The following is a 15307-nucleotide window of genomic DNA, read 5'->3' on the forward strand; positions in this document are numbered from 1 at the left end:
GTACAGCTGTGTGACGTAGAGCAGTGTGATGTACAGCTGTGTGATGTACAGCTGTGTGTTACACACTATTGATGACCTCTCTTTCGTCCTCTCAGACGCATCCTCCCTGCTTTCATAGTGCTCCTTCCTTTCCTAACGTGGATCCGACTCTCAGAAACCCCACCAGAAGGAGAGGACTCTCTCAAGAGCAGGCACTTGGTGCTGGGTACACTTGAAGCGGGTGTTGTGTGCACACAGGCTCATTTCTTTGGCTCTACCCCAAATGGAGAGTTTCACTGTGACTTTTGACAACCTTTCAGCAAGGTCTCAAAGTCCAGTGAAGAGGCTGTATGAAAGCCATGGGAAGTTGAGCTCCAAGGACAGAGACCGCTTTCCAAGCTCATGTTGCTGCTCCTTGGCACGTAGCTGAATGAGAAACCTCCATGGGAGAGATGAAATTTGAGGATCTCTTCCTGGAAATCGGCGGCTTTGGCAGGTTCCAGCTTTGGGTTCTGTTTATCCTCTGCCTCCCGAGAATTAACCTTCCCATGCACTTCCTCCTGCACAACTTTCTCGCTGCCACCCCCCCTCACCACTGTGCAATTCCACCCCAAGAGGCGTTTGAGAACCTCACCACGGAGCAAGTTCTGCTCATCAGCATCCCCCGGCATCCCGACGGCACCTTCAGGTCCTGCGAGATGTTCTCGCAGCCCCAGTTTCAGCTGCTGCTCAACTCCTCCCTGCAGCCGGACAACAGCTCCATCATCCAGCACTGCCAGCACGGATGGGTCTATGACCACTCGCAGTTCACCTCTACCATCGCCACACAGGTAAGGCCAGGCCTGGGGTCTAGCTGATAATGATGTTAGCTCAGTGCTTGGAGGAACAGATGGAGAGGTGATCACTGGGTGCACGGAATCGAAGGGGAAGCTTTGCGTTTTAAGCAGTGGAAACTACGCGTTAGAAAAGGTTTCCTGGGATGGGGAAGCTCTGAAGCTCTTAGAATCCAACATTATCATTATTCTCTTTGTTATTATCACCTTGCTTAGATTTATAGTTAGTAGCCAACATTTCTCATTATAAGCATCTTAATTTCTCCGGGTGATGGACAGATGGGTGGGGAGGGAGGGAAGAAAACACATAGAGGTTGTTCTCTGGGCCACGTGGCATCCACAGGATTGCACCCTGTCAGGATTTCATGAGCCCATGACTCGCTTTCTGGGTTTTCCAGGCACTTTGTAACTTCCATTCCCTTGGCCACCCCTCCTCACTGATGTCCATCTTCCTCCTCTTCTCCCCAAATCAGTAGCGGCTTCTCTTCTATCACCAGTGCCTCTTGCTGTCAAGCCAAGCGTGCTCCCCAAGGGCCTCCCACTGAGATGGAGCACATGGAGTTAAATGTTACATAGCTACATAAATATGGCTGGATTCAACGATCTTAAAGGTCTTTTCCAGCCTATATGATTCCATGATTCTATGCTGACTGGCCATAACCTTGAGCCTGCCCAAGGTCCCTGCCCATCAAACATTAACCACCCCCCTTCTGAAACCCTGTGCTAGGGCTGACAGTGATACCTCTGGGTGTTAATGCTTTACCTTCCTTGAGAAGTGGCCCAAATCACAGGAGGTCGTGGGGAAGGGGATGAATCAGTCAGACAGAAGGGGCATGGTTGGGTTAGAAACAGCAGTGCTGGCTGTCCCAGTGAGAGCAGGGCTGAGTCTTACCCTCCCCACCACCACCACCACTACCCCTGCTTGTGGCAGCGCACAGGTGAGGGTGCACCAGGTCCGTACCTCACTTCTGCACTGCTTCAGGGAGAACGGTGCAGAGCACCCTTGGTGGGAAAGGAAGAGGAGGTTCCCTACAACAGAGATGCTGAGCACGGAGCCTCGCGATGCTGCACCCACAGTGCACGAGCAAGGGGACAGGGCTTTCTCTGGGGTCCTCTGCTCCCACAGCAAGAAAGGTTACTCAAGGTCTGGCCTCAGCAGAGAGGCCTGGGGCTGGGTTGATGATTAAATCCAGTTTTGCCAAGTCTGCACACGGAGAAGCCTCACTCTGCAGCTTCAGTAATGATTAGCGACATTCACACCCCCAAGAAAGCAGAGTGATGCTCATTAACTTAATTAGGAAGAATGTGTAGAGCAACTTCTTAGGGAGAAATCAGTAAGTTGGCATCAACAGCAAGTATTTGCTCTGAGTCCCTCTCTGCCCACCCTCCTCCCTGCATGGACAACTGCAAATGAAACCGCTCAGGGCAACAGCAACTGGGTATCAACAGGACATTCTCTAACCACACCTTGAAGCACATCTTGCAGCTCACTGCAGATGCCCATCTCACCAGGGCAGCCCCCAAAGCATGACAGAGGGAGCTGGGTGAGACATGCACCAGGGTGAGGAGAGCAGCTATGATGAGTGGTACCCAGGAGAGCTTCCTGATGCCCAACAAGTGTTGATGGAGAGGCTGACACAGTGTCTGAGTTCTGTAAGATGCACACAGATTTGGGTGACACAAATCGCAAGGCACAACGGCTGACCACCAGAGGGAAGGGATGTGAACAGGCAACACAGACTGAACTAAGTGTCACTCTGGCCTTGTGTTTCAGTGGGACCTCGTGTGTGAGCAGCGTGGACTGAACCAGGCGACCGCAACCTTCTTCTTCATCGGCGTGACGATAGGGGCCGTGATATTCGGATACCTTTCAGACAGGTTTGACCTCTTCCAGGCTGTTCCTCCAGAGCTTCAGTTTCACAAAGGGCAGGTTGGATGGGGCTTGGAGAAACCTGGCCTAGTGGAAGGTGTCCCTGCCCGTGGCACGGGGTTGGAACTAGAGAAGCAGGGTAAAGGAGGCTCTGGTAAGCAGGGAGGCATTCCCCAATGGAGGCAATGAGGGAAACCAGAGCACATCTGCTCTCTCTGGCTAAATGTCAGCATGTGATAAGACAAACCTTAAAACCAATAACCTAGGAAGGGCATCAATTAAGAAATCAAATACAACAAGGAGCAGGAAACCTACCGGAGAGCGTGTAGTGCAGGCACACAGTCAGGATGTGCTCTGTACTGCAGGCTATTCCTTATTCAATGCCTGAGTTTCCTCTGCAGGAAACTGCTTCCCAATTTCCTTCCTCTGGGAGCAAACAAGCATTAGTGTGCATCAGGCTACAGCATCACTGCATAGCAAAGGGGAACCAGCTCCGCAGTATGAAGCACCTGGAGGCTCAGTGCTAAACATGGGGGGTTTACATCCATATCTACGCATGTGGGTACACTGATATACTTTAACAAGGACCTGGCTGATCTTCAGGCTGCGTGTCCTGGCTTTGTATCCACAGCAGTTTTATAGCACAGCTAGGGGGAAATTAATTCAGGATCAGGAAAAGGAGCAGGGCAAAATAAGGCAGAAGAGAGGAATCTGTAAGGGGGTTGCAAAAGACTCCTGCCTTACAAACAAACTGGATTGATCTGAACGTGCTGTAAACAGAGGATGTGGACAGAGAAGATCCCATCTACATGGGCTGCAGGAAGTGTCCTTTGGGAAGGAGCTGTCCTAGGGTAAGAACAAAGGTCTCTGTGTGATTAAAGTGATTAAAAGCCAGGAAGGAGAGCGGAGATGGAAGTGTTTGTGTGTGACAATGGAGGGAGACCTGTGCTTGGGCTTGTGTGCTCTGCAGCACATTCATAAGTTATCATAGAATCATACAATCAGATAGGTTGGAAAAGGGCTTTAAGATCCAGCCTTTACCCCAAGTCCACCACTAACCCGTGTCACTGAGGGCCTCATTACCTGGAAAAGGAGCAAGTGAGGGAGGAGGTGATGCTGAGCGGGCAGCTCGGTAGGGATGAGGTCTGAGTCTGTTGAGAGACCTGCAGGAGGAGCTCAAAGAGCGCAGTGACTGGGTGGGAGCAGCAGAAGACAAAGTTTCACATGGATTCATCTAAAACAGGGAAACAGTTCTAACTTCTCACTTAAAATGGAGGCCTCTGAGCTGGCAGTGGCTGCTCAGGAGCAAGACTTTGGATTGTGACAGACAGCTTGAGGCAAACATAGAATCATAGAATAGTCAGGGTTGGAAAGGACCTTAAGATCATCCAGTTCCAACCCCCTGCCATGGGCAGGGACACCTCACACTAAACCATGACACCCAAGGCTCTGTCCAACCTGGCCTTGAATACCACCAGGGATGGAGCATTCACAGCTTCCCTGGGCAACCCATTCCAGTGCCTCACCACCCTAACAGGAAAGAATTTCCTCCTTATATCCAACCTAAACTTCCCCTGTTTAAGTTTGAACCTGTTACCCAGCAATGCATAGCTGCTGGGGAAGAAAGTGGAAAAGTAAGAATGATAAGGAAAGGAATATAAAATGAAGGAGACTATCACTATGCAGTAACATGTAAATGCACGGTGACCCATCTTGAATACGGTGTGCAGGTGCCTTCACTCTCCCTCCCCACCTCAACAAGATACAAAAGAAATCATAGAATGGTCAGGGTTAGAATGGACATTAAGATCACCCAGTTCCAAATGGAGAAAGCTTGGAGAAACTAACAAAGACCAAGTTATGGCTTGAGCAGGACCCTAAAAGGACCCTTTGGTCTGCTCACATGGCCTATAACAAGGGTTGGAGAGGCATCAGCCTGGAGCAGAGCTGACTGCACTGCCCACCCCAGCTCCCTGGCACTGGGCACACAGCTCCCCTAAGGGGACCCCCCCTTAGCAACCTCCCTTTTCTCTAATAGAGATGAGGTCCCACTTATTTGTTCTAACAGTAATGCAGGGATGTCATCTCCAGTGCTCCACAATGAAAACCATCTGCTCCTGGGATTTTGCCCCAGTTCAGGTTTGGTTCGTTCTAAGCCAACACAGACATTTGGATATGAGAACATTTCTTGGCAAATCTCACCCTGGTAAATCCAACAACCTAAACTGTGAACATATATATGCAAATATATATATATATGTGTTGTTTCTGTCATTGCCTGCTTTCTCCAAACCCTCCGTTTGTACCTTGTCCTTGCACAGAACCAGCTGTATGATGCTTTGGCCGCCTTCCAGACTGGGATATTACTGAAAACAGCTTTTCCATTCATTTTCTGCTTTTGCAGTTTGCTTCTGTTGTATTTTCTGCATTTAATCTTCCAGAGGGTGTGCTTTCCCCCCTCTCCCTTTGAAGACAGTTTTAACAGCATTATTCCTAGTGCAACAGGGAGCCTGTGGTTCAGTCCTGCCTCTGCTCCCCCCCGCTGGTGGTTGCTTTAGTGAGGGAGCCCAGTAATGGGTCCATAAATAGCACCCTGCAGGGACCCTCATGGGTTTATACCCTTTGTACTGTATTGTCCAGAAAAGTCCTCATTTAATAAAAGCATCTTCTTTCTTAGGCATTTCCCTGCTGGAAACAGGAGCCAGCTCTGGGGTGTATCTGGGTGGATTCATTAGCTACCTGCTGCAGGAAGTCATTTGGGATCAGCTTTAGGAATGTTACTGTGGCACTATATCCCAGCACATCACCTTTTCCCCTGGAGCAACTGTGTTTTGCCACCGTCCTTCTCAGGTGGCCACTGAGAGAGCCCTAACGCCAGAACTGGACCGGGATTTCAGACCCTATAGACTTAACGTTACCTACTGACAGGGTTAATGTGCTACTCCAGTTCGAACCTCAGCTTTGTTCACATGCATCAGAAGGTTGATGCCTGGTGCTCCATTCCATACACACACATTTCTCTGTGTATATGTGTACATGTGGATCTGTGTGTATTTGATTTTCTGTATTCCTCCACACTCTCCACGCAAGGCTTTGCACCAGGAGGAAGATGGTGTGATGTAGAGCAGTGCGATGTGGGATGCCACAGCTTCTAAACCCCTTTGGGGAATGACTTCCTCACAGACCCCTCAGGACATCAGGGCTATTTGCCCATGTGGGCTGACATTTGGATTCCTTTAATTTTCCTTTGGGATCTTTGTTTTCCCTTCCAAAGATGAGGAGGAAGTGTCATGGTTCTCTCTCTCCTCCTTGAGAGCAGTGGCAGTGGCTGGTCCTGAGGGAGCCCCAGGAGAAGGAATTGCTGAGCCAGGCACAGGGATGGATGGCCTTTGGAGATATCAGAGTGTGTCACCAGCACAATGGCCAGTCATGTTGAATACCTTCATGGATGACCCGGATCGAGTGCCCCCTCAGCAGATGTGATGAGCAATGGCTGAGGGACCTGGGGGGGTTCAGTCTGGAGGAGAGAAGGCTCAGGAGGGACCTTATTGCTCTCTACAACTGCCTGAAAGGAGGATGGAGCCAGGAGGGGGCTGGGTTCTGCTCCCAAGGAACAAGGGATGGGACAAGAGGAAACAGCCTCAAGCTGCACCAGGGGAGGTTTAGGCTGGATATTGGGAACAATTCCTTCCCCAAAGGGCAGTCAGGCATTGGAACAGGCTGCCCAGGGCAGAGCTGGAATCACCATCCCTGGAAGTGTTCACACATCGTGTAGACGAGGCCCTCAGTGCCATGGGTTAGTGGTGGCCTTGCAGTGCTGGCATACAGATAGACCCAATGATCTTAAAGGTCCTTTCCCACCCCGTTGATGGTTCTGTGGGGTTTCAAGCTGACATCCCTGGTTTTGATGATGGTGTTGAACAGAGGAGGGTGATACATTCTTTTGATCAGCGCTGCTCTTCCCATTGGAGAGCTCTGGGGACAGGCTGTCCCTCTGAATGGTGTCACACTGCAATGGCACCAGCTACATCCAGAGCCCCTTTGCAGAGCAGGCAATGTTTTGCTTTCCCTTCCCAAGTCCCTGCTTGCCCCATGCCAACCCCTGCTCCTGGGGTAGGTTTTCACTGCTGTAACCCAGGCTGTGCTCGTGGCAGGTTCGGCCGCAAAGCCATGCTCCAGCTGTCACTCGTGTGCTCGGTCATGTTTGGGATGCTGAGCGCAGCCTCCGTGTCCTACAGCATGCTGGCCATCACACGGACCCTCACCGGCGTGGCCCTCAGCGGTGTCTCCCTTATTGTGTTGCCTCTGGGTAAGTACACTGGGGTCTGTGGATGCCCAGTTGCACAGGGGGGACTTGTCTAATAGGGTAGAGCTAGTACAGGAGCCTGAAAATCATTATGTGTATGCAATAGCACTACAGACAGCCAAAAGAACATCCCTCCTGAGAGGATCCAGGAATTACAATGCCCTGCTCATCTAATTAATGGTTGAACAGTCTTCTCTAGATATAACACACACTTATAAGTACTTCTGTTACATTAACACTTGCAATCCATGCAGCATCACTCCTGTTCGGGATCATCAGTAGCACAATAACAGACATAAACTGAAGTATCTGCCCCTTCCCTCTGACACTGAGCTCCCACCCCTCAAACACGTTGTTAAGACAATCCATCAGCGCTACCATGCCCACAGCAGCAGGAGGATGATGTGTCATCTGCAGGGTATTCCCACCTCCCCAGTCTTGAGTTTGACCTGAGGCTGAGGAATTGAGGTATTTATGCTGTAAAACCAAGTTCCAAACTCCGGGGTACCCAACAGAGCACTGGGTGATTCTGTAGATAGAGTTGGGATGTCCTAGGCAAGACCCATTGTACCCAAGAGCAAGTTCTAGGTACAGCAAAAAACCACCCAGCCTTTTTGCAGCTATAGACAAAAATCAAGCCAGAATGGCTCCAGTACTGGACAAGCCCACAGGAGACCTGACAAATCCCAAAGGTTGCTGTGGTTATTATTGTTATAGAGGTTGATGCCTGCAAGACAAAGCGAATCTTGGGGGGGACATTACTGGTTGTTAGAGGTTGCAGCAAGATGTCAAGATCTTTGGGGGGGGAATGGCTTTTATTTCACACACACAACATGAAGACCACTATCTGTTCTCGCTTCACATGTGCATTGGTAGCTACTCCGGATGGATTCCACATGAATGGCAATTCATCTTCATACATGTCTTTAATCTGGATTAATGAGTGGGCAGAGAAATGGGAAAGTGTGCACTGTGGATAGGGGGAAAAGGGTATTTGATAAAGACAACCATTTAAATGCTATTGAATGAGATTTAAAATCACCTAATGTGTTTTTCACACTGTTTCTTACTGTGTGTCCAGTATTTCTTCTTCTAAGGCTTTCTTTCAGCTGCTCACAGCTTTGCCAGAGGTTAAGCATTGTGGATGAATGGTTTGAATGTGCCAAATGTCAGCCAACCAGTGGAGCTTTCCTGGAGGAGAACACCAGGGATGGGATGTCACCTCGCTTTGCCCTTGTTTAAAGCCCTGCAGACCCCTTCCTGGAGGAGCCCTGTGTGTCCCAGCTGAACGCTGCCTCCCTCTTGCAGGGATGGAGTGGGTGGACATTGAGCATCGCACTTTCTCCGGGGTCCTGACTAGCATCTTCTGGAGCATTGGGAACATGCTGCTGGCCATGGTAGCGTACTTGGTGAGGGAATGGCACTGGCTACTAGTAGCTGTCACGGGACCTTGTCTTCTGAGCATTGTCTGCCTGTGGTGAGTGCAGCCAGATGGCTGGTGGGGATGGGAACAGGCTTTGGGGACAAGGAGGAGGCAGGATGGAGGCATCTGGGGACAGGTTGCAGCGCAAAGGAGCAGGATTTGGTGCTGTAAGCACTGACAGTCATAGCTTAGAGCAAGAAAAGAGAGCCCAATAAATGCAGTCAGGACCAGGTCAGATCCCTGGGTTTAATCCCTGGTAGACTCAAGATAGATCATTTATCCACCCTCTGTCCCCAACTCATCTGGGAGGATACCTTTGGTACCAGTTCTTCCATATCAGCCTATGACATCTTCAGGCTGGGTCACATGTACTTCCCATGGCTTTTCTCAGCTGTGGAACCATCCTGACGGGTCAAATAATACACCTGCTTTCTGTGGGCTACTTCCCTCTTGTAGCATTATTTAAGCAATACTTTACATCTCTTATGCCTTAAAATGGGCCATGGTTCATTTAATCAAAACTAATTTTCCTCCTCTTTTTATTTTTTCACGTAGTAATACAGTTAGAATAGAGGGTTGATTCACTGACACTGTGACTAACATAAAGTGTATTGCACCAGTTTATTCAATGATCCAAACTGGTTCCATTTCCTGGCTGGACAAAAGTCCCATGCCAAAATAATAAGCAGGTATTCCCACAAGAACAGCTCTGCAGCAGAATAGCATCCCCTGTCACTCAGTGACTAACATGGATGCTTCACTGGAGGCTGTCAACCCCAGTTGACTGCCTTGTGCAGAAGGCTTTGATAATGGTGAAACCCAAATCATTTTATCAATGAACAAAGTAAATGTAGAGCTCACTAAATCCTTTCTATAGAATAGTACTTTTATATCCTACAATTTCAGCATTTACAGCAGAATGTACTTGTTTAAGGGTAGAACAGCACGCACGCGTGACAGGGGCGTCCCATGACTGCACCACAGTTGCTATTTGTAGCTGAGGTTGAAGGCTCATAGAGAAGACCCCCTGTCTTTGGCCAGGGGTGGAAAACACGGAGCACCAACAGGAGCCCTGTCCTCTCGCACCAGGTGGGTCCCGGAGTCTGCCCGGTGGCTCATAGCCAACGGCCAAGTGAAACAAGCCCACAGGAATCTGCTCAGATGTGCAAGGATGAACGGGAGGAAGGACTTCACTGTCTCACCAGAGGTGAGAAACTGCAGATCCAGACACACGTTCTTCCTCCTCCATCTTCTCTCTGTTTTACACCCATTTGATACCTGGAGCAATGCTCAGCCTGCGGTGTCATCTGTGGGCACTGTGGTCCCCAGTGTGCTGTTGCACTCTAGAAAGCAGCTATATCCACTCCTAAAATACAGCAGCTCAGCTCCCATAAGGCCAGCAATCCCCTTCATTCAATGGGGTGTCTTCATTCATTATTGCCCTGACAAGAAGCCTCAATGCACTGGATGATGGACTAGATACACAGCAAGAGAGGAGCATAGCCTGATAAAATAAGGCAGAGGCATATCTCCCAGAACAAAGTATGCAGATGCATGAGCAGTTTGTGCAGCTCGGTGTTTGCCTTCGTGGTTGCTTTCGTGTTTGCCAAATACAGTGCTAGCAGAAAGCAAACACACATTAATAGCATGTAGTTGGCATCGTTTCTCTCATATCGCACTTCAGATGCATGTAGTGTTATCCAAAAATGCAAAAGCTAGTCCACCTTAGGCTGCCTTCTGTGCATGTGTGAACCTGTCAGCCATAGTGCAGGGATGCAAAGGATGCAGCAAAGCTGCTCAGCTAGGGGATTGAACAAATAAAGGGCAAGAAGCCTAAAAACTGGCCACCTACCTTCAACTCCTCATACCTTTTACCAGGGTCAAGGTACAAAACTGATGTGGAAATCTGCATCTTGTGCTGAGTTCTGTCTTAAAAATGTATGCTTTGCAATTAGACTCACAAATGCTGACACCTTGCTCCATGGTGCTTTTCTGAGGACACTGTTGGCTCCAGTTGGATGGGATGTCCCAGTTCTAGGCAGGACTCAAACGCCAGGCAGAAGCTGGTCTCTCCCTTTGGAGAAACACCAGAGCATAGTCTGTAATCACATCAAACCTCCACAGCCAGGCTTGGATGGCTGTGTATCCCACACCTCTAATCATGTGGACTAATTTGGTCCACATGATTTATCTTGACCTTCCCAAGAGCAACAAAGCTCAGCTGTGAAATCCAGTGGGCACACAAGTTTGTGGCTCATTAAACATTGATCTCTTCTTTCAAGTCCATTGGTTTTCCTCTCACTAAAAGACGAAGATAGGAAACCCTAGGCACCAGCATGTGAGCTCTGTGCATGGTCCTGCTGCATCTGTGTGTTCACTGCTCCTGCATCCACACCGTGATAAGAAAGTTTATCATGGCCAGCATGCCATTTATTAAAGGCAGTTTCTTAATATCTATTGAAAAGGCAATTTGCCCTTTTGATTTACAACACAAAACTGGTGTTCAATCATGTGGGGAATGATGAGTTTGTGGCAGACAGGAGCCGGGTGTGACTCTGCCTTGCCTTTAATCAAGCCAGTAGCTCTGATTAAGTATGTAACAATAAAATGTTATATCCCTTTTCATTCGGCCTTGGCTGACGACTCCGTATTTGAGTGCATTGGTGCACCCTCATCCTATTGTAGGGTTAGGAAATATAGCTGGGACTTCCCCACCATACTGCAGCCACTGGACCACGGTCAGGAAAGGCTTGCACTTGTGACACTTTGAGGTTTATAAGGACATACTTGGTTTTTCTTGTTCATATCCAAACATGACTTGTCTGACTCAAGTTTCCTTTATTGATTTGACCAGGCACCAGTGTGTTTTGATGACTTATAAAGGGAATAACTGATTCTCCTTAGCTCAGAAGACTGATTGTGAAAGATGTATGATGTCGGGGTAGTTGCACTGCACGTTACTGACATACTCTTAGGTTTAATGGCGTTGTCTTATAGAAGTGATTAAGGAATTTCCCAGTGTGATGTTTTCAGTAGGAAAAGCTTTATCACTCATCCAGGAACTGCAAAGAATAGTATGCAATTAGAAATAGAATCCTCGCTCTTCCCTAGAAAAACAGGCTGTTACTTACAGCTATCCTCTTCCTAACACTTGCTTTCATTTGGCACTATTCTTTTAACTAGGGAGCACTCATCTGGGATTTCTCCTTTATTAGACATTCCCACAAGTCTCCAGCCCCGGACCTGTTCAGCATCATCTTAACTGTAGGTGATGCTCTAGGCCCGCAGATTCCCTCACCCTTCTCCCTCCCCAGCCATCACTGAATTATGTGCTTTTTAAGCTTCTTGTGGTTCTCACCATTCTGGCTCTCTCAGTTGTCCTTCCACATGTCAAGAAACCTGGCTAATAATGTATGCCCAGAGAATTGCTCTGCAGTGGAAACCTATGGGAAATCCAAAGTGGAGCTGGGAAAGGCAAAGACCCCAGCCTGTGTAGGGTTTCCTGAAAGTACAGCAGCTGAGCTATCTCCTTCTTCCCACCTCCCCCAGGCCCTCAGAAAGATGGCAACAGACAAGAAGCCAGGAGGGAGTTACTCCTACATCAGCTTGTTCAGGACACCAGTCCTGCGGAAGATCTCCCTGTGTTCAGGGGCTGTGTGGTAAGCAGCATCACTTCACATAGCAGGGAGGTTCTGCAGTTCTCCAGCTGGATTTCCCTAACCCCCATCTCTCCCTACAGGTTTGGTGTTGCCTTCTCTTACTATGGCATGAGCATGAACCTTACAGGCTTTGGGCTCAACATGTATCTCTCCCAGTTTGTCTTTGGCGTCATCGAGATCCCAGCCAAGATGATCATGTACGTGTTGGTGAATCGAATCGGACGTCGGCAGAGCCAGGCGTGGTCGCTCATCCTGACTGGACTGTGCATAGGAGCCAACATCATCATTCCCAAGCGTGAGACCTCCATCCAGTTCTTGCTAAAGGGGAGGGATCCATTCTGTGCTGCCTTAGAGAACCATAGAACTTGTTCACAGGCAACTATAAACACCCCTCCACCTCAAGGCCATCTGTGGGACAAGTTGCTGCTGCAGGCTAGCCCTAACATCTAGTGGCAAGATGGTCTCGAGTCACTGTGAAGTGGCTAGTAAAAGGCACAGTGATGGCAAGGTGAAGTGCCTATCTTTATTACAGATGTTGTTAAATGGGAAACGTCAGAGCTTATCCTTTCATCAGTTCAAGCTCCCACTTGGGCTAATAGTTACCAAACTTACTGATCCAGACTTTGGAGACAGCAGCTATGAAGTCCCTGTTTTTTCTGTAGGAGCATTGAACCTTCTTCCTTCTTGTATCTGAGGCCAAAGGAAACTTCTTCCCTAGAGGCTGTTATTGCACCATTGTCTTAAATGTCTTCTCTTTCCTTCCAGCCTTCACCTCCTTGCGCTCTGTAGTAGCCATCATGGGCAAAGGTTTCTCAGAGTCTGCATTCACTACCGTCTTCTTGTACACCTCTGAGCTCTACCCCACCATACTGAGGTAAGAGATGCCACTTGCCTGAGTGCACAAGCACAGAGATGGGATGTCACCTTCAGATCTTTGCCATCAGCACCAGGATGTGCTGTTGGTGAGAACGCAAGCCTGATGCCTTGCCTCTAGAAGTAGCAGGTTCTATGGATTACACATACTCATCCCAGGAGGAGAATCATAGAATGGCTTGGGTTGGATCCAGTTCCAACCCAGTGGCATCCTCTGGACTCACTCCACCAGCTCCATGTCCCTCAGTGCTGGGGGCAATTATCGTTGTATGAAGATACAAATATAGAAAACAAAACAACAAAACAACCCAGAAAAAAAAAGTGGCAGAGGGCAAACCAGGGAAGGGGGAGAAGCCTCAGCATTTATAGAAAAATATGGGGAAGGAGCAGAGGGTCTGCGCTTTCTCCCCAGTCTTGATACGAAAGAAGTCACCATCTGTTCCTTGTGGTGTTCTGCACCTCCCTTTCCAGGCAGAATGGGATGGGGTACACCTCCTTCGTGGCACGCCTCGGTGGGGCTTTGGCCCCCCTTGTGTTTCTGCTGGATGAGGTGTGGAGGTCTCTGCCCGAGGTGACCTACTGCGGTGTAGCCGTGTGCTGTGGCTCGGTGGCCTTCCTGCTCCCGGAGACCCTCAACGTGTGCCTGCCTGAGGGCATCGAGGACGTCGAGAAGACACAGTGAGTCAGCTCCATCCTGCCCTTCACATGGGCAGGGGACCCCCTCTCTGCCACCTGTAACTCCCCATCTGCAGGTGGCAGTGCAGTGTGGATGGGGGCTGTCAGCCTTCCTGTTCGTCTGCCCAAACCTGCCTTCTTTCCTTCCAGAGTGAAAGGGCCACCACAGATCAGTGCTCCCGAGAGCATGCCGCCTCTGCTGAAGTGACCCCATGGGACAGCCGCTGTGTAGGACTGCAAAACCAAGCTGTGCTCTGACCCGTCAATGAAAGACCCTTTACTGTGCACCTAGTCTCTCCCTGCAGGGAAAAGGGGCTGAGAACACTGGAGGAAGGAGGTGGATCAGGAAAGCAGTTGGAAGGAGCTAACCCACTCTGCAGCGTGACCAGGAGCAAGAATGCAGAGGTCTAAAACGGTGTGGAAATAAAAGTGCTAAGCTCTTCCAGTCTTTGCCCTTGTTGGACAAGCAGCACCTTTCAGATCACTGCACAGCCTTCCAGAAACTACCATCCACTGCTTTACACACCACAAGGAACACAGTGCAGCGAGAAACAATAGTGTGAATTGTACAAACCCAAGTCACCTCCAGTACATCTGACTGGGTGGTGGATAAACCATCAGCTGTAGAGACAAATACCTCTTGAGTTTGGAAACTGGGCATTTCTCAATCTGAGGCTCGACACAAGCAAAAAACACACGCAGGAATCTCACTGAGAATGGGAAAGCTTCAAGTATTTGTCCCAAATATACAAAGACGAAAACAAGATTTTGCAGATTACTTAAATGTAGTGTGTGTAAGCACCCTTTAAGCTAAAAAAACCCCAAACCCAACAAAACAAAACATACCACATTGCTAAAAGAACCTTTGCATGGCATATCTACTAATCCATTATTGAACTTCATTCTGCTTACTGGTCTAAACACTGATCTTAGATTTACTGCCTTTCCGTTTTGCCCTTCCTTTTCCAAACAATGACATGAGCCACCAAGTTATCTATAGATCTGGAAGCCTGACAAACAGCACTTTCCCTAAGTTGGGAAGAGGGAATGGCTCAGCATTTTGAGTCCCAGGGGCACTGTGATTCTCTGGGCTGTGAGGGGTTTAAAGCACAGTGTTATGGGGGTAACATAAACCGAGGATGCATCGGGAAGTGGGTGGAAACCCATCCCAGGTCAACAAGCATCTCCTAGTACAGACAAAAGGCTTGCTCCAGGAGACTCCCAGACTGGTTTGGGTTGGAAGGGACCTTAAAGCTCATCCAGTTCCAACCCCTGCCATGGGCAGGGGCACCTTCCACTAGAGCAGGTTGCTCCAAGCCCCTGTGTCCAACCTGGCCTTGAACACTGCCAGGGATGGGGCAGCCACAGCTTCTCTGGGCACCCTGTGCCAGGGCCTCAGCACCCTCACAGGGAAGAATTTCTCCCTAATGTCTCATCTCAATCTCCCCTCTGTCAGGTTAAAGCCATTCCCCCTTGTCCTGTCCCTTATCGGGAGCCCTGCTCCCGCTGCCGGTGACGCAGCGCAGGACACGGCCGGTGCCGGTGCTGTGCGGCCAGAGCAGCCCGCAGCGGTACCGCAGCAGCAGCACGGGTGGTGCGCGCTGCACCAGAGCCTGGGCACCGGCAGGGCCGGGGCCGATCTCCCCGCACGGTGCCAGATACACACGGGCAGCAGCGCTGCTCGGTACC

At 49.5% G+C, this 15307-nt stretch overlaps 2 protein-coding genes across 2 annotated transcripts in view; one reads left to right on the plus strand and one right to left on the minus strand.

Annotated features, from left to right (window-relative positions):
* APMAP (adipocyte plasma membrane associated protein) overlaps positions 1–15307 on the minus strand; it is a 173464-nt gene that overhangs the window by 125226 nt on the left and 32931 nt on the right. The gene's annotated exons all lie outside the window — the stretch shown is intronic.
* SLC22A7 (solute carrier family 22 member 7) lies at positions 301–14069 on the plus strand. Its single transcript, XM_061367131.1, has 10 exons — positions 301–809; positions 2587–2690; positions 6837–6991; positions 8297–8465; positions 9501–9618; positions 11961–12070; positions 12151–12365; positions 12836–12944; positions 13415–13621; positions 13769–14069. Exons 1-10 carry the CDS (start codon positions 423–425, stop codon positions 13824–13826), a joined length of 1632 nt encoding a protein of 543 aa, XP_061223115.1. The 5' UTR covers positions 301–422; the 3' UTR covers positions 13827–14069.

This window comes from Neopsephotus bourkii, unplaced genomic scaffold (genome assembly GCF_033783945.1).
Source record: "Neopsephotus bourkii isolate Nb327-2 ecotype Australia unplaced genomic scaffold, CSIRO-AGI_Nbou_v1 NB_1373, whole genome shotgun sequence".
NCBI lineage: Eukaryota > Metazoa > Chordata > Aves > Psittaciformes > Psittacidae > Neopsephotus > Neopsephotus bourkii.